Source organism: Empidonax traillii, unplaced genomic scaffold (genome assembly GCF_003031625.1).
Source record: "Empidonax traillii isolate 1590-97213 ecotype Southwest subspecies unplaced genomic scaffold, ASM303162v1 scaffold430:size563586, whole genome shotgun sequence".
Lineage (NCBI taxonomy): Eukaryota > Metazoa > Chordata > Aves > Passeriformes > Tyrannidae > Empidonax > Empidonax traillii.
This window is the reverse complement of record NW_020955623.1, coordinates 484,371-504,363: the sequence shown is the minus strand read 5'-3', so window position 1 is coordinate 504,363 and position 19,993 is coordinate 484,371. Positions and strand designations below refer to the sequence as shown.

At 40.1% G+C, this 19,993-nt stretch overlaps 1 protein-coding gene across 1 annotated transcript in view; it reads left to right on the top strand.

The window, feature by feature from the left end:
* Positions 1 to 19,993, top strand: part of KIAA1217 (KIAA1217 ortholog) — a 355,614-nt gene that overhangs the window by 7,007 nt on the left and 328,614 nt on the right. The window contains exon 2 of the mRNA XM_027894496.1: positions 14,083 to 14,188. Within this exon, the coding sequence (XP_027750297.1) occupies positions 14,125 to 14,188 (64 nt within the window). The 5' untranslated portion in view covers positions 14,083 to 14,124. The remainder of the gene's footprint in view (positions 1 to 14,082; positions 14,189 to 19,993) is intronic.

Genomic DNA, 19,993 nt, shown 5'->3' with positions numbered 1-19,993 from the left:
GTCTCTAGAGAGGCCTCCATCAGACAGCAGGGACAGCTGTGGTATCAGAACAGGTTTCTTAGGGCTTGATTCAATCATGTTTGTGCAGGCTTCATCTGTGGAGGTTTTCAAATCTTTTGGGGTAACCTGTGCTGCTGCTTGACTCTTCTTGTGGTGAAAATGGCGTTATGGGTTTCTCCAGCCTGTGTGGTTGATGTGTGCTTTTGTGTTAGATCTTGATTTTGTTGTTTGCATTGCCTAACAGGAGGTTTTACAATTTGATTTTAGAAGAAGAGGGTGAGTTCCCCTACTTAGATGTTTCACCTGTGTGCTGGGGCTGTTTCTTTTGCACACAGAGAAGTTGTGCGCCTTAGAATCCAGGGTAAAACCCACTTCTTGAAGCAGGAGGTACAGAGAGTGAGGAAATGCCATGTGTGGGTTATGTTTGATATCCTGTCTCCATGGAGGTTAGGCATATGGGGCAATGCCAAGTACTGGGTGTGCAAAAGTCCAAAGTCTAGCATTTGGAAAGCAGTGTGTGAGGCCAAGACCACAACCTAGTTCCTGAAGCTTTGCCAGTTTGTATTGAGCAGCTAGAAAAGCCATTGTTTAGTTGTTACCTCTGCTCCTCTGAAACTTGAGACCTGGTTATGAGTAGTTTGAGGTATTTTAGGTAAAAGACAAACAGGTTAGTTTGAAGCACTTCTAGTAGTGTTTCAAGTTAGCTTGTACATTGCTGCCTTCAAACTAGAAGTTCTTGCGCAGTAGGTGTCACGGGAGTGGTAAATTTGTGAATTACCACTCTTTAGCCCCTAGTTAGCACTTCCAAAATCACTTGGCAGGAAAATGAGAAAGCAATTCCTCAGCCTAGGTGAGCTTTAAACCCACTTCTCCTCTACTTTAGCGTCATAAGTTGCTGAGGTCTGTTCATGTGTCTTCTATTGAAACTCTGCAGCTGGATGAGCAAACTTCAATATCCTTGGGGGCAGGAGAACATAAAACTATTGCTTTTCTTTAAGAGTGATGGCAATGCTGAGGAAAATGGACCTATGAGTGCTACTGCCACTGAGCTAGAGTTCACTGTCTGCAGATGTGATCTCTCAGGCTTTATCTGTGTTACTGTGAAGTGTCTAACTGCTCTTGTGTTCACTAAAGGTATTAATGATGGATACATCAGCTGTCAGCATCCTAATAAGCATCATTAACTATCCTCAAAGCTGCTAAATGACGCAGCTGTTGAAAAGGCAGGAGTTGCAGGCATCCGCGTGCCTGAGCGCCTCTTCCAGCTCTAATGGATGGAGCTCACTGAGGGAAAACCTGAGGGCAAAAGCTTGAAGGCAGAATCTCTGTGTGAGAGATTCTTCCTTTTGATGTTTAACGTTAACAGAGCACCAGCATGCACGGGAATTGCTTGACTGGAGTTGTATTATTTTGGTGTCTAACAACCTGTGACCCTTTATTAGTTTCTGGTGTTATTATTGTAATCGCAAAATGGCATCTAAAAGTTTCCAAATGATGCAACAAGGTCATTGTGCCTTCCTTGATTACTTGTAGGTGCAGATTTACTGGTAGCTGAACCTTTTTATTTTTCACTGTTCCCAAGGGGCTGTCTTGCTTATGCTAAAGGTTACAAATTTTCTTTGTAAACTAAGTGTCTCCATGGGCAGATAGTAATATCCTATTACTGTACTTCCGTAATTTCATAATGCAAGTCTTGTAACCAATTCTTTTATGTGGTTCTCTTTATGGCCTTTGCCACAGAGCTTGGTCTCTGGATTTCTCAGTAAAGGCCAGATCTCTGGATGCTTTACATCCATCACAATAAATCAGACCATTCACAACCATCTGGCACAGAAGTTAATGGTTTGCTTTTTTTTTTTTTTTTTTTTTGCCTTTGAAGGAGTAAAATCTCGCTCGCGTTTGTGGGAGGACTGGGAAGAGAAACGAGGCGCTTCTTCTGGGAGGGTGAGGTTAAATGGAAGCTAGGGAGGGAGACCTGCGGCACAAGGAGGAGGCGTTCAGCATCCGCTGCCCCTTGGGATTCTTGAGGGAAGGCAGAGGAGGGATGGGAGCGGCGGGCGCTGCCGTAGCGCCCCGCGGCCACAGGAGGGAGCGCGGCGGCTCCGCCCGGCTGCGCCCCCGGCACAGCGCACAGGGTTTGTCCTGTGCGGGACATCTGCTCAGCCCTCCGATTCGCAGGGCCTCGTGTGCCGGGGCTGGGGGATCAATGCTATTTTATGTGTCCAGCGGGGTTTTAAAGGTTGCGTGGGGCACTGTGTACAGGGTGAGAACAAGAGTCCCTTTCTTCCCCGGGCTGCCGGCCTCTGGAGCTGCTGGAAACTTTCAACGAATGATAAAGTTATACTTAATCGTTTTATTTTCGTGACTGACATTTTAAAAATTCTGAACTAATATCTGCAAAGGGCACCAAATAAGCTGAAAATTATTAAGATTCAAAGAACTTCAAAGATGAAGTTCAGTGATATAAATATTTAAACTGCAAATTTTGTTTCTTTCTTTGGTGGATTAAGCTAGTCAGCACAAATCTGTCTGGGGTTCTGTTGCCCGCTCCCCTCAAGGGAGATATCATTTTGCCATTTAGGCAAAACTGGACACAGTTGTTTTAAAAATGGCATTTCTCTATTTGTGATTCTATACTAAATTTTAAGGATCCTTGATTTTTCTCACCATCTTCACATTCTATCACTACAAGGACTTCATTTCTAAAATGCTCAAAGAAACTCAAACACACTATGACCAAAGAACATCAATAACAGCATATCAGCTGTTTCAATACATTGCTGTTGTTTCAAAACCAAAGTTCACCAGGCACTCCAGCTAGTCATGGTAGTTCCTTAGATGCAATGCTCATTCGAATTCAGAGACATAGACTCATTCACCTAACTCCTCATTTTACTGATGTCTCAGAACAGTGTTTCTGATCCCTTTCAGGTTTGCCCACTTCTTTGTTTTCTGATGGGGTCATTTTTGCCTCCTCTTACATTTACTCTAGAACCAGAAACAGAATAGAAGTGATGACAAAAATAGGCACTTTTTCCTTTTGAGTCTATTCCGTGATATTTGACAGGAAGCATAAAAGTGCACAGAGGTATTCAGATAGACTGTCACCACATTGCAGCCATCTATCAGTATTTTTTTATAGACCTGGATGTAGAGTCTATGTTTGTGAGATTTGACATGTCCTAGCAACTCCTAGCATGATGTCTAGCATCTTGAACCCACAAACCATCTTCACGCCTCTTTCCCTTTACTCATTTTAGAAAGATACGGGCATTAAACATACTGTTCTTTTTTGAAATAAACCAACCCAAATGTACAAACAAATTAGTAATGTAGTAGAAAAATCAGTAAGCCATACAACCTAAAATCTCGAGGCTAGTTGTTTTGTAACTCTATGTCATATGCAACATTCAAATATAGCAAAGTTATCTGTTCATTGTAACCAGGCAAAGCTGAAATCAGTTCATCAAATATCAGGTACTAAATTGGAACTGATTGGATGTGTGATTAATTTAGTTGATACATTAATTTTGAACAACTGCAAACTAACATGTATGTAATAATAAAGTTGCATTTTTGTACTCCAGGAAGTATAAGCAGAACTTTTTGGCACCCACGCTGATTTTGCTTTACACAGTTGAATAGCTGTAAAACTGTGAGACTTTCTGTAATGTGGAAGTAACAAGAAAAGTATTTGTAGTCTCCTAAATAGTGTTTTTTGCCCTAAAGATGTCATGTAGTTAAACCACAGTTTTCCTTCATGCTTGAATATTAAATGACAGTAATTTACTTGTTGATTGTTGAGAATTGTTGATACAACAGTTAGGGTTTGGTGATCGACCTGTTTAATTTATCTATTTATTATCTACTGGAACTTTTTCCTTTCCCTGGTACAAAGGATAGTTCTAGTGAGACAGTGACTAATGGAACAGATGCTTTATAGACGCTTTTAGTTTTGAACTTCGGAACTAATGCTAGCAGTTTTCAGGAATAGAATTAAACTTAGCTGCTTTCTGTAATAATGCTTAGCAGTGTTTTGTAGCTTATAGAAGGTACATTGCTGGAAAAGCAGTGCCGAGTGCTTGTGTGCAGGATGGACTGCACACATCTGCCTGTGCAGCTCTTTCAGCAGAAGAATCAGTAAGTTTTCATAGTAGCACTACAGAGTGATTTGAAAATAATAAGCTGCAGAATTCAGTAGCTTCTATTAACTATGAGAATTTTTGTTTTCTTGTGCATAGGGGGACATAACTGATAGAGTCATTCAAGTTGCTGTGTGAAGTGGGGCAGGAAGGTGTGAGAGGTAAGTGACAAGTCTGTCAGATTTTGGAAGTCATTACAGTAGAAGTACTCTCCTAAACTTACTGTTTCTTGTAAACTGTTTCCTACAGTTTGCTACTGTCAGAGAACAGATGTGGGCTAATGAATATAAAAGTGTGGCCTGCCTTAAGTTTTACATAAGGTAGCAGTTCCAGAGCAGTTACACCCTTGATTCTTCTGTTGCTGTCTCCCTCCAGTTCTGTTGGAGTTTTAGCTCTGTGGTACAGAAAGTAATATTTTTATCCACATTTTGTCATTAAATGGTTGGCTTAGGTTCCAACTTGTCTCCTGAGATACATATGCGAGCATATTTGGAGAACTTGCTTAATAGTTTCAATATCCATTTTTACAACAACTTGCATCTTTATTTCTTTGAGAAATTCCTTCCAGGTGCAGTATATATCAGACAGGTTTGTCTGTGGGTGATTATGCACCTCCTTAGTTGCACCTACCTTTTTCTGCAGTCTAAGGGAGGCTTGGTGTGCATTGGCGGTGGTGCTTTTAGAAAGAACAAAGGGCCTGCAGATGTAGAGCCTGAGATGGACCTGTATCACCTTGTGCTTGATGAAAGCTTACTTTGAACAAGTGCTGTCCATAATGCATGCTGCTGCTGTATCACTCAGGCTCACTAAAAAGGATACTTTTTTATAATTTTCTTTTTCACTTTCCTCTTTTTTTTCTTGCCTTCCCCTCTCCCCCCCCCCACCCCCCCAATTTCCATCACAAGCATGTTCAAAGTAGTTGATGTTGGTAGTAAACATGACAGAAAGTTGAGCAGGCAATCTGGAACTCGTGTGCCATGCTCTGAGATGCCTTGTGACTGTATGAAATGTGAGTGAAACATCCAGGTTGTCTCTGGATACTGTCAGTGTTTTGTTTTGTTTTAGCACTGATACAGTTTTACTTCCTAATCTGGGATCTTGTGATATCAGAGAGAGAAGCTGGTAATGTATAAGAGTCTTGAGCTCTATTGCTTACACACAGCACATCTGTTTCATATACCTGATCAGTTAGTTTATTAGAAACGGTGTTACAGATGTCAGGCTTTTGGAATAGATTTCTTTTAGCTGTGCCATAGAGTACTGTGTGTTAAATATTACTTCATGTTTGTTTTTAAAAATTATGTTTATCGTCAAACACAACTATCACATAGTAATTGAATAGTAAGTACAAACCAAAATGGTGGCAGGAAGCATAAATATCCTCACCTTTGGGAATTATGAAAGAAAATACCTTTTAATAACAATATCTTACTAAAATGAGTAAAGGTGGGATGTGAAGATGGTTTGTGGGCTCAAGATGCTAGACATCATGCTAGGAGTTATTAGGACACATCAAATATCCCAAATGTAGCCTCTAAATCCAGATTTATAATAAAATACTGATTCTGAGAGATGTCTGCAATGTGGGGACTGTCTGAATACCTCTGTGCTTTAATTCTTTATGTCAAATATCATAGTATAGCCTCAAAAGAAAACAGTGCCTGTATTTTTACATTTCTGCTGTTGCCTTTCTTGTTCCAAAGCAAGTGCAAGAGATGACAAAAATAAACTGAGGGTCAGGTGGACTTCTGTGTGTCTCTGAATTCGAATGTGCATTGCACCTAAGGAACTACCGTGACTGGCTGGAGCGCCTGATTACCTCGTATGGTTCTGGTGAACTTTGATTTAGAAAGAGTAGCAGTGTTTTAAAGCAGCTGAGAAGTAGTTGTTGTTGATATTCTTTGGTCATGGTGTGTTTGACTTTCTTTGAGCATTTTAGAAATGAAGTCCTTGTAGTGATAGAATGTGAGGATGGTGAGAAAAGCAAGTATCCTTAAAATTCAGTTTAGTATGGAATCAGAAATAGAGAAATGCCATTGTTATAATAACTGTGTCCAACAGTGTTGTATGGCTAAATGAGGCTGTTTGAATTTCTTAATTGAAATTTCATACCTAATGTTATTTGGATTCTTTCCAAGCATAAGCTTAGTTAATTTTCCTGCGTAAGATTAAAACATGGCAACTTTGGTTTTTTTTTTCTTTTGATTCTTAAGGTATTGTGAACAGTTTGATTCCCCCCCCCTTTCTATTTTGTGTTGTTTATGAGAGAAATGAGCATCTTTAAATTCCATTTCTTATATGTGTTAAAGCCTTTTAAATATGTTGCTGAAGTGTTTAACTGTTTAGCAGAGTGGTACCCTGTTATATTCACGTATGTGCAGTTCTGTTATTCCTTAGTTGCTCTGCCTTGTCCACTGTGGCATTTTAGTAGTCTTTTTTTGAGTTCTTGGATTTTTGTCTGGAGTTTACAACTGCATAGGATGGACTTTTCAGTAAGTCATTGCTGGTGTGTTTCTTGAAGTGACAATTACTAACTAATATTTTCTCTTTCTGAGATGTGTAAATTTGGATGCAAACACGACATAGGATTTATAGTCTGTCTATATTTATAAAAGTACTCTTTAGCTGTGAATGGGGATGACTGAGGCGCAGCCAGGAAAACTTTATTTGATATTTGGATGAATGCCATAAATAGAATTCGGATTAATTTCTCAACCCTACCCTGCTGTGCAGAATCCTGAATATTAACAGCTTTTCCAAAGGTTAGTGGAATGCTGCAGTAACTGGTTTTTGTTCAGCTGTGAATTGCTTGCGAAACTACCTTTTTAATAGTAGCGTTTTTGGTACTTAGAGTTATACTTTTAAAAATGTAAGAAACAACTTTTAGTTCTCATTTTTTTTTTTCAAGTACAAGAAATAATGATATCATAGTTGGGATAAAATTTTAATGCCTGTTGGGGTAATTATATATTACTGATCATCTTTCTTTAAAATAGAAGTGGCTGTCTTGCAGCAAATTCTTCTGTCTTCACTAAAGTACTATAGTGTGCATTTCAGTGTTGGAGTAGCGGTGTTTGCAGGTAAGATTTGGATTTTACACTGTCCAGTGCTGTACCATCAACATGGAGTGCTCAGATCCTCTGCTGAGTGTTCATAGTGGAGCTATGCCAGCATAAACTTTTTAATCATAAAGTTTTCTAGTGCAAGTAGAACTGTGACATCTGCCTTTCCCTGTGTGCTCATGAATTGTGTTGATTTAGGGTTTGCTTCCTTTGTCTGAAACCAGAGGAAAGTGTAAGGAAGATTTTCTGTTTGGCTCTGTAAAACATCCTTGTATACACTGCAGTTTCTTTGAAAACCTGCCACTGTTGCTGTAGCATCAATATAGCTCTGTCAGTATTGATGGTAACAGGAGCACCGGTGGGAAGACTTCCTTCCAGTCTTTTACTGCTTTACAGATACTCTGAATATACTGTGGCAGATAGAGAGAGGGAATAGCATTATAATTTGTTTCCACTGTCCTTTTTTTAGGGGTGCTACTCAAAAGAATGCACTTGAGGAATATTAGGAAGCATACCAAGTGTCTTGCTGACATACTTTCATTTGAGAGCTGTGTGACAAATGTAGTCGTCCAGGTAGTGCTGGGAAACTCATTCCGAATACATTAAAGTCAATAGGAACAGAAGGAAGTAGTCTTTGTGTATTTGTCAATTAAGCACACTATTTTGAGATGTTCTTGAAGACATTAAATAAAAACATTGTTTTAGTCACTCTTAGCTAGTCGACTGAGCACTAGGTAAGACAAATTTGTGTCCTGCTGAATGATGGCTGGCTGAGAAGTCTTGTGAGTTATGTTCTTTCTATGACTCAGTTTCTGCATCTGCAAATATAGAAGTAGTCAGTCTGACAACTTTTTTTTAAAGTGCCTGCATCAAGACTCTTAAATAGTGTATGGTGCCCTTTTCTCACTTTCACTTAGTGTAGGTTTTCTTCTTGCTCTTTGGGTTTTACCATGCAGGTATGGTTAAACCTTTATGGTTGTCTGACTTGGCAGAATAAGGTTTATAGCTGGACTTAATGACTATAAATGTGTTTTCCAGCCTAAATGATTCTGATTCTGTCCTGAACAGTTCTAAAGAATAGCAGAGACTGAAAACATATGAATTGATAATAGCTTTATGACTTATCTGAATGCTGAAAGCAGTTCTTTTCTTTACTAAATTACTGATTTCAAGGTACCACAGCTAAATGCAGATGTTCCTGTGCGCTGTAGCTAATGTACCACTTGTGTCTGTATGTGACTTATCTGCCTGGGGTGGTAGGCCCCTTGGCTTGCATCTGAAATGATGTCAAGGGTGCAGAGGTGTGTAAGGAACAACATTTGGATGCTTTCATATATTCAAAACGGAAGCTATTCTGCTCTGCTCTTCCATTTGGAGAGATTAATTTCAAGTGAAAAATATGTTAAGAGCTACTTTTGTTTACGAAAGTGCACATTACTGCTGAAGAGACTTGGAAAGATTTCAGATCTGCTTGTGCTTTTGCATTAAATGGATGATTTCTGGTGGGTTTTTTTCTGCTGCCCTTGCTACTGTGTCTGTTTCTGCATTTTCCCATCATGTGGCTTGTTTATCCCAGGAAGAGTCCTTAAACCATTGCCTTCCTGCATGGGTGGATTAAGGTGTGTTCTGTGTTTTGTTCAGTGTCTGCAGGCGTCACCTCTGTTTGGTCCAAGGATAGGAAAGGGAAATGGGCTCTTCCCAGTTTACACTGTGCTGTGCAGTTCAATTAGCTACATTTTATATAGCTCAATCTCTCAGGGCAGTTCTCGAACCTGCCTCTTGTATGTGTGGTGACAGATATTTGTGTCATTTGCCCCTTGTGTGAATTCTTGTGCTTCAGGGAAGGGGAAGCACAAGGGGAAGGGGAAAACACACTTTAAAAAAAAAAATTTGTTTTCTTTTACCCTGTTTAGTGTAGTGGTGGAGAGGAATCTTCTCCAGATCCCATTTATTAACAATGCAGCAGGCACAAATTAAAATCTTGCTCCAGTGCTAGGAAAAGCATGGCTGAGGCACATGGGAACTTGGTGAGCACCCTGGCCCTGCACCTTGTTGCAGAGAATCTACCAGCCTCTCTGCCTGGTCACTGTGGTCAAACTCCTGTACCTTCCAGGGATTTCCATGAATGATGGTGTGTTCCCTTCTTGGAGACTTAATCTGAGTCTTAAAAATGCATGTGAAATAGCAGGGCAAGAGAGTGAAAAGCAAAATGTGTGAAAGGGTTTCTTGAAAGGATTTCTGAGTCTTGAAAGACCTGGGCAGTTCAGGTTTTCTGAGATATACAAAGAAGCTTTAACATTTAGAATTTAATTTTATTTATTAATCTCTTTATTACTCTTTAGTTGTTCGAATTTATGTTGTTTATCTTCTGTCTTTGCTTTTTACATCTATTTCTTATGGATTAACAGTATTATTTATTCAAAGGGTGTGGCTATGAAACATAATGAACAAATATTTTGACAGTTCAGAACCCTTTTTTAAATTATTTTTAGGAAATAGGTTAAGCAATTAATATATTATAGCGAGACACTAAGAATTAAACAACCCATCTTTCCTTGGTTTGGTCTACATTAATTCCCTCTTGTTGCTTGCTATAGCTCTCATCTGCTGTCTCCAACACCTTCCCATCCCAAAGTTAACTGTTTCTTCTTTGTTGTGGGTAGTGGAGATCCTGGTGAGGTCATCTGGGGAGCAAGATCCCCTAAAGGCAGTTTGTGGAAGGCTGCTTAAGCTGCTGAGACTGGAGATTGAAGGGTCCTGTGTCAGTCCCATGCCTTAGAGTAAATAGGTGGTGCAGTTCTTGCAGTGCATAACTTCTCTGCTTTAAAGTTGAAACTGAGTTCATGTTTATACTTTTGAATGTTTCATATTTAAAAATAAGAGTAATTATCTGTAGTGGCACACTAAATAAACTTTTTTCCCCTCTTCAGAAACACTTTTCCCCTGGAGAATTCAGCAGCAGCAGTATAAGGCAGTTGCTGTGCTCCAAATATGTGATTTCTTTCCTGGCCCTGGACTTTTATCTTTCAGAAGAATATTTTATGATTCAGAACACTTGGTCACATCTGGTACTTCTCAAAAATGGTTGCTTTTCCAAGAATAGCATGCAAACATGAAATCAGAATCACAAGCAGATGTTTGCTAATATGGCCATAGATAACCTTTCAGCTCATGTTTAATAAATAACCATCTGTAAAGAATGCATATTAATGGAGAACAGAAATAATTTCTGTCAGTGTTAATATGCTAACTTTACTGTGTTACTGATGTTGTACTTATTACTACAAAGTAGCACTATTTATTGTATAAAATAGTCAATTGTTCTTTACAGAAAAGTGACATTTTTGTCATGGCTCTTTTACAACCTGAAAATGTTTGCTTTTCTTTAAAGAATACAGGATGACTACCTGGGTCAACAACATTGCTAATTATGGCTTAATTTTTTCATCCATCAATAAATTATTTGTCAGAGTGCCATGGAATGTAGGGAATTCCTGGCTTTTTGTATGCATTTTCAGTGATCTTGGTGTGGCTCTTGCAGTTGGGCTGGTAAAAGTGGGGTATTTGCACCCTTGACTGCTGCTCTTGAAGAAGCATATTTAAGCTTATTAAAAAAAAAAAAACCAAATCTGTTTCATAAGGCAGACTAGTAGTCTTTTTTTCTCTTCTTACAATATTCTCCTTTTAACTTATAATTAATTTGGGATAGTTCAGCATACAGATGCAGCTGATAATAGTTCTCCTTCTCTGAAAAGTCTGCCTCTTACTGCTGGAGGAGAAGACAAAGGCATACGCTATGCTGCCCACTGCCCCTGCCCTTCTAGAACCATCCTCGTCACAGCAGGACCTTAATTGGTGGCAAAATGTATTCAGATGCCATCATAGGGAAGGCATGACATGGGACAATGTCAGAAGTGTCCCTTAAGCAGCAAGAGCTGTGGTGTCTGGGTGCTCTAAGCATGAGGCAATTGCCGTCTGCTTTCTGCTGAGGTATCCAGTACGTCATGTCTTTAGTGCAGCTCTTGGTATTTTGGAGGTTCGGGATGGGGGTGACTACTTGTACATCTGAAAAATAAGTGTTGGCAGAGGCAGGTTTGGGAGGCATGCCAGTTACCAAATCTGCTTACCCAAAGGATGAACCTGGTAAGGGAGAGGGGTGAAGTACATTGGGGTGGTGCTGGCTGGGCTGTGCCACCAGCAGGACCCTTCAAACCCCCTCCTCTGGCTCCAGAGAGCTGGGCTTCCTGGTGGAGCTGCACAGAGAGCAGGACCACTCAGCAATTGGGTAGGTGGAGAGGAGTGAGATGGGTTAAGTGCCAAAACAGGTTCATGTGAGTAAACCCATACGTGTGTGTCAGGGGCTCTTTTTTTGTGTTTATTTATATATTTATTTTAAGTTTAGAAACTTTGAAGCCTCTCACTTGATGATAATGCTGACATTCCTTGGAAATAAAGATGCACATGAGCATAGCAAGTGCATTTCAGCATCCAAATTTGCAGATGATGTGAAAGAACTGTTTGGGAAAGATAACACAGCACTGAGAATTCATTAGAGTATTGCTTGCATTATAGTTGAAATACCTTCAAAGAGAAACTAACAATTGAAATAAGTTCAGAAGCTGAAGAGCCTTGCAGGCATTAGGGAAGGGGTGGGTAGAAGCTTATGTCTTAACAAAATATCTAGAATATTATTTTACATCTCTGCTCTCTAGTTCTCTCCCTTGGTTATTTACAAATGGAAAATAAAATTTACAGTTATATCTGATTAGATATTTTTAGTTCTCAACAAAGCACGTTTGTGTTCTCTATGCAGTTATTACAGAGTTGCTGGGCAAAACTTGATAGTTGAATTTGAGTTACCTTTGTGTTCAAGCAATTTAGTATCTTCTGTTTTGTATGAAGAATGAAGTATGTTCTCTTCCAGCTAAAGCACTCTTTAGAAAAAAAAGGCTATTCTATACTTTATATTATTTTTTAACCAGTAATTCTTTTCCAATTTTATAGTGAAAGTTAACCTAATTTAATGAAGTATAGCCTGTACAAAAGATTTTGATTATGCAAATTATGTTTGTGTAGACTGCATTCAGGTTTAAATAAGCAGTGTTGCCATTCTTAATTCAGAAGACATAAATCCAGCAGCTATCTCTGGCTCCTCTTCCTTCTCCCCACTCACTTATTTGTACGTGCTCAAGTATGTTGTCCCCTTCAATCCTAAATGTGAATCTGTGGTTCTTGTTAATGGATTGTCTGGGCTTGTTCTGAAAAATGCCACTTGTGCATCTCAGCACTGACGTTGGAGCTGATACTGAAGCATCTTGTCAGTGCCATATTCTTTTCCTGGGAAACTGAAGCAAGGAGAGGCAGAGGCACTGGGATTTTGCCTTTTGTTTTCTCTGAATGTGGTTTGAGGTTCACTAATGGGGCTAGCCATTTTCGGATGTGACCAGTAATTCCCTGTTATGCAGTGCTTTTAAAACTCCATTTGTTTTGAAGTTTTGAGAGACCATAGGCTGCATTTATCAGCCTACAAGACTTTGTGAATATGGAATGTTGTCCTTATGGGAAGTGTCACTTAAACCACTGTCAAAGGCAAGTTAAAGGGTAAATTGTATAATTATATCTCAGCCTTTCAGTAGATTCACATTGTTTGGTGTACTTTTGATAATGCTTATTATTTGAAGGTATTATCACCTTGAACCTAGATCACATTAATTGCATTGGTAATCTTTAAACTCACACTGTTCTTCTTGAGTGATGGAAATAATGTTCTTTTTCTTTTTAACTTTCTTGCTTCTAAGATATAATGTTTTATTTGAAATGACTAAAGTAACTTAAAAATGGATGAAGCTTGGAAAGGGGTATCAGTGAAATAAGACTGAAATACAATATTACACATGCTGGGAGCTCAGTTTCTTCAGGAGTATGTCAGCTCTGCCTTGTGATGAAACACTGAAGGGTAGCTGATGCTTAAAGAGTTGAATCATCTGTTGCTAACAACTTGTGGCAGTGTAGTAGAGAGAAGAGTCTTGGGCAGGGCAAGAAATATGACACTGTGGATGATTCTGAGTACATTTATTGCTAATGCAGTATCGAAATATTGCCAATGCACTATATAATATAAGCAGATTCAGGTAGAAACAGACAGGTCTGCAGTTTTTGGCCTTGCAGAATGCACAGTTGCAAGGCAACAAAGCATCACTGTAGCTACTTTCAGATTTTATCTCTGCACGTGATGGGATCTTCGTGCTTTTACTCACCTGTCCAAAAGTGACTGTTCCCCATCTTCAGATTGGAAGTACCCTTGGTACTCTGGGGAAGGTGTGTGGGGGATTTACCCAGAAGCTACCTGCAGTCTTGAGAGACCAGTTGGCCCAGACTCCAGCACTTTGCACCCTTTTGCAGAGTGGTCTGTACCAAGGTCAATCAGTCATCAGAGCTTCCCCATTTCTGGAATGCATTCATTATGTGAAAATCCAGATGTGTACTCCTGCAATTCCCACCTCAAATTCTTGTCTTAGAACAAATCACATTGCCAAACAGAGACAATTGCAAGGGAGAGGGGATATGTGTGTGGAGGGGTATGCTCACTGGAAGACCTGACTATCTCTTGCTCCTGCAGGGCATTACTGCTGCATTAAAAATGTTTGGTTTTGAGATCATTGCAATATTTTCTGATGTGAATAGCTGTTAAATTGCTAATACTTCCTGCTTTAATTGCGTTTTACCAAACAATGTTTTGGTTGGTCAGCCTCAATGATGTGTTGTTTGCAGTGTTTTCAGCTGTGGCAGTGCTGCAGCTGTCTGTGGGAAGCTGTCAGTATTGGTTTCCAAAGGGGCGTCGTCACATTCAATCTTGTCTTGCTTTTTCATTATTTTAGGTCTACCGAAGCTGCTGCTCGTTCGTGCTGTGATGCCCCGGCATGCCTCATGGCAGAGCTGCCCGACCACCCCGCTGGAGCGTGGCTCTCCCCTGTAGGGAGCTGGGTAAGTGTGAAACCCCATCCTCGGTGCAGGAAATGCTGCCTGCCCACATCTCCTGTCTTCACAAACCTGGTGACATGGGCTGCTTCATCAGCCTCTTTTTGTATGTCTTAGCAGTCTCTCCTGGCTTCATGTATGTTGGAAGATGGTCTGCTGGGAAATGGTGAACGCATGTGTGTCTTATTTCTGACATGCTTGGGGACAGCTTTCTTGGGAGAGATGATTATGTGTTAGATGGCTAGGGAGATGGAGATGTTCACTGAGATTAGAGTTGTTCCTTCATTGTGTCTTTTTTTTAAAAATATATATAGAGAGAAGATAAGCACTGGGGTGAGGAAGGTAGGTTAGAGGAAGTGCATCTGAAATACTCTCTTGCTCCCCTCTTCAAAAAAACTAATTTTTAGAAAACTTATTTTATCTGCCAAGAACAATATTGATTTTATTCACACACTGTGAGCCCCATCACATCTTTCATGTATTGCTAAAATTTGTTAGGTGAGGCTACCTGTTGTGGGATGATTACTCTTTACCCAGTACTCCAGTTGTATCATTTTCCTCATGCAAAACTAAGGTGTAGTGGGTAGCTGGGACCTTCTGTTTGACCCTCTAAGAAAGACATTTGGTGTGTTTTCAGTCCCTGAATTGGACTTTATGATTTTAGCAATGTATAGATCACTGTGTCTGGTAGGGAGTCTTACTGAGATGCAGAAAACTCTGCTTATGGTTCTCATATTAGGGAATAAATCTAGATATTTACATGTCAGTATTTGTGGATTTATTATTGATGGTTATTGAATATTAGATAGAACTGTGGACTTCTGGAACTGGATCCTTCTCCTAATAGCCCTGGCAACAAGTGGTGGGTGATTGTTGTTGCTGAGGGGAAATGTGAATATTTATGTCATCCATGCTGATGTGAAGCTGCTTGTGAAATCATTGTCAGCAGAGCACCATCAGGATGTTGGCAAGTCACTAACTTCTGACAAGGTCCTGTTCAGGGAACAAACATGTTGAGTGCCATGGCTGCTCTCTGTTCACCTGGAGGGATTGCACTCTTATTTGCCTCTCGAGTAGGCAGTGTCAGCAACCTGCTTCTCTCATCTCCAGATCTAATTAGTGGAGTTACCTTGTCACCAGGTTTCGTGGGGCTGAACCACCACTACTAGCTTAAATGTTTGAAGTTGTTTCTGTTCATCATGCTTTGCATTCATTACTGTCTTAAGACAGACTGAGTTTAAATTCCCCTTACTGTTACGTTCGTAGTTGTGAGGGCCAGACTGAGTCTGTGCAACACACCTTCTTTGAATCTGAAGTACTTTTTTTGAAGTAGGTTTAGTACTTGAAAGTCACCTCCTCTTTGGGATTTTGCTTCCAATCCAAGCTTGGAGATAGCAAAGCTTTGAAGTGGGGTCTGGGAAGGTAGTGTCTCAGTCTTTCCCTGTAGGTCTGGTTAGTGACACTCCAGCCTTTTGTATCTGCTTTAAGAAACATTTTTTAGAATTTTTTTTTAACTCTTTCCCCGTTGATTATTCATGTATGTGATTTTTTTTTTTTTTTAATAGGGCAGATCTAATTCAGTAGAAATTTGTCTTATGATTGTTTTTAATGGCGCTTTTATGTGTGAGCACTTTACAGTAGTAAGTTTTTTGGGCATCAGTTGATTCACATCCAGCCCTGTCTAGCATTCACTGCAGGTTGTTTCTTATTGGAATGTTGATGAGCAGATTGAGCTTCATCAGCCTGGCACTACTGTACCTCTCCACTCTTTCCCTGCACCACTCTCAGGCTTGTACTTGGACAGTCCTGAAAAAATGAGGAGGTTAAAGGAAATCTTTGATTGTTTATTGCTGTTTATCCCTGTTACCCTGCTGCTATGAATATTCACTACATGTATTTGGCTAGTTGAATTACATGCTCACTGCTTACCAAACTTGCATGTTCAGAAGATGTTTTCATTTTCATTTCTGCTTTTCAAATTTTTTTTTTTCTGGGAGTGATGGGAAGTGTGTGTGTGTGCTCCTGGGTCCTGTGGTATTTTTTACTTCAGATTTTCCTTCTGAGTCCTTATCTCTGCATATATATTCATGTTGGGTGTTTGTATTGTCAGTGCCCAAGTTGGAAATGGTCTTTCCTTGACAGTGTGCATAAGGCATTTGTACCCTGCCTTTCCTGTGCCTATGTGCATAAGCAAAACGTGTACCTGATAAATTGTTTTCATTTTCAGTCATTTAAATGAGTCAGAATTCTTTTACTTTACAGATTTTGCCTTTGCCATTGTGTTGCTCTCAGGATGCCTTTGCCATTGTGTTTTCTCTCCTTGTTCTTTTGTGTGTGTCTGGGGGTGTGTGCTTTTTGCATTTCTCTTCTGCTTTCACCTTTCTTTGGATGCTAATTGAAGGCAACATCCTAGTTTATGACCCTTCTTTATCAGCCCTTTCTTTATTTTCCTTCCTTTCTTTCTGGAATGATTGTAAACTTTGCCTGTCATGGGGTGGGATACTTGTATCACAGATGTTCTTGTAAGGTGACTGAATTACATGGGAGGAAACTGCATCCTGTACAAATACTCAATTTGCTGATCTTTAAAGTTCTACCTTGTTTTTTAGAAAATCAATTCATAAAGTATGTATATATGTGTGAACATGTTTACTTTGTCAGTCTGGATTCATTCTCAGACCTGGCAGGTCAAGAGACTTGGCACTAAGAGCATTTGCCTATATCTGCAACCATTTTAAGATATTTATTTATTTATTTAGTGTACATATATATGTGTATATATATATATATATAATACGTGAAATTATTCTTCTGAAGACTGTGAGGTCCTGAGAGAGGCAGATGGAATGTAGAAACAGGACCTTCAAGACTCTTTATAACTTCTTCTGTGCTTCAGAATGTAGTTCTTAGGAGCTCCTGGATCCTGACATGCTGAACAGAGCTGTGACAAAGAGGCCCCATGTTCCTCATTATCTTTTCATGCTGGAACAGATTCATCTACCACTTACTGTAGCCTCAGTTCTGTAGCCCTCAGCACTGCCCTAGTACATTTGTGGTGAGAACATGATGGTGTCTATTTTAACTGAAAACTTAAATTTATCTGCTCTCTGAGATGATAGTTCCACCCTCTCCTCCCCAAGCTGTAGAAGTGTTATGTCCTCCATTGAAGAAGGGGACTAGCTACCATCACGCTGGCCTGAGAGGTTGGACATAGCATTTCTGTGGGCATGACTTGGGCAACATTAGCACAATAAATGTATGATGCCTCCTGGTGAGCCCCAGAGCATCGTACTCCTCCTTAGGCAATGAGTCTTTTCCCATTTTCAAGGCAGATGCATTTGTATCTGAAGACACAAACTATCCCAGCAGGTAGCCTGAGAAGCAGGTCCACCATATTGTCAAGATTCCCACCATATTGTCAAGAGTTGCACAGATGTTTTTTTGTTTCTTCTCTTGTTCTATTCAAGAGGATTTACAGGACCTTCTGTGGAAGAGAAGAATGTTGTCTTTTAACACTTTTATCATTACCAAAATCCTTTCATTCTCTGTCAAAGCTCCCTTCCAGTTTTGTGTCAACACACCAGTTTCTCTCTGGATTTTCTGTTTGGTTGAGTTTTTTGCTGCTAAATCTTTCACGTATCTCTGGGGCTGAAATATTCCTGCAGCTTTTTAGTTTTCAGCAGGGTCTAGGAACTGGCTATGAGTCCGTTAATGGTTTTGCCATTGCTGGCCACAGCCTGGGAGAGGTCAGTAGCATCACTCAACCTCTGCTGATTACTGGGAGACTCCTTCACAGTTTCTGCCATGAATTAGGATGTTGCTGAAACATCTGGAGATTATTTATCAACTTTTTCCTTTAAAATGTCTGGTGAGGTACAAGGATCAGAACACAGGGCTCAGGTACATGAGACAGTGTGGTAGAGCAGTGTGATGCATGAGCAGACATGTAAAATGCAGCAGGTATCCGTCAGCAACATCTGTTACTGTGTTCTTTTAAAATTAACCTTTGGCATATCCCAGCATTTGAAAATAAACACAGAAAAACAGTGATGGAATTTTGATGATGAGGCATAACATGGGCAAAATGTTACAGCAGTCAAGGTTGTCATTGATGTTCAAATGCTTTTCACTGTGCCACTTTTATTACTATCCTAATGTTAAATAAATTGCTCCTATATTACATAGTCCTGAGCACTTTGAATCCAATATGACTTCAGGAGAAATATCTTCAATACAGAGATTCCTTCTGGCCTATCCTTTTTCTGTTAAAATAATCAAGATTTAAAAAGAATGCGTGGAAAATGGTCATAGCTCCAGAGTACAATGAAGTGGATGTGAATGTTGAACAGTCATCATGGCTTTACTGGAAAATACTAGTGTAAATTAATGTGCTTTCTTGGTTTTAGGGTCGTTCTTTTTAATAAGTCTGAAAAAAAATCCCGAAAGAACAAACCAGGTAGTTCCAGAAGGCTTGGCAGCATCAGACTTTACTGTTTTTGACAAGTAGATTATGATATTTACTTTCAGAGAAGAACATGGTTAATAGAGACTTTCTTGAAAATTATTTTTAAAATGATGAAAAATGTCTCATCTGCCTGTTTCTTTTCCACGTCTGTGCTATTTGTGTCTTTCATTCATTTTATTAGTAAATGAGAGGGGAAAAATGTGAATAACATCAGGAAATAGATGAAGGCAAGTACTGTTTATTATGGGAACAGAGTAAATAGAGCATCTGCTTTTGATTTTTCTGGGAAATCAAGAAGTAACAAGAGCAAAACACTTGTTATATATTTTTTTCTTGGATTACACTTCTATATCTGCTGTCAGGCTTCCCCCTACTCCTTCGAGTTCCTCTTTTCCTCTGTCCTTTTTTCCTCCTTTTGGTGAAACAGTTGCTTCATTGAAACCAAGACTGAAGCCTACAAAGGAGCCACAGTGAGCGGATAATAAAGGACAGAGATTCAGATGTTGTTGATCTGGCTCGGACTGTTCTGTAGCATTTGCGATGCGGGCGTGACCCTTCCCGGCAGTGCCTGTTTGCGAGGCTGGTGGGGCAGTGGCGGGGCCGCGGGAGGTGCGTGGCGAGGCTGCTGCCTGCGGCTGCGAGGGCAGCGCTTGTTGACTGTTAACAAATTAATGTAAACGTGACGTGAGATACTTTCACAGTGAGATATTTTCACAGATGGAATGAGTCTGTCGCATAACCTAGGGATGTAAACTAGAGGATTGTTTAGAGTTTTGCTTGATTATTTTTTCTTTGCCCCCCTCTTCCCGCTCCCCTCCATCCCCTGTTCGCACACAGCTTAAGTCTCCTGTTACAGCAGAGTAGCCCACATGGAGCTCTGCCTGAAGCTTTTCCTAATCCAAGTATGCATCCCATTTTGGGGATACGTGCATGCCTGTCAGGGGAGCTATGATGGGGCAGGGGCGTGTGGTTAATCCCAGTCCCTGATGTGGAGGCAAATAAGCAAAGCAATGCTGAGTCTGAGGGCAGCCTATTGATACTGGTTTGGAACCAGGGTGCAAACCTGATACAGCTGTGGTCAGCAATGGGGCCCCCAAATCCTGCTATTCTCAGTGACGCACTTCCTGACACTTCCCTCCTCCTGAGGTATGTACCAGGGAGCTTGTGGCTAGTGGATCTGTAATTTATGGCTTGAGGACCAAGGCTTACCAGACTGCCAACATGGTATTAGTGGGAACTCTTTTACTATTTTTTAGTGGTATCATAGTGGTTTGTTTGCTGTTCCAAGCTTGTCACTGCACAAAGGGTATTAAATGGGAAATAAAAATTGAGAGGTTTTTTTAAAC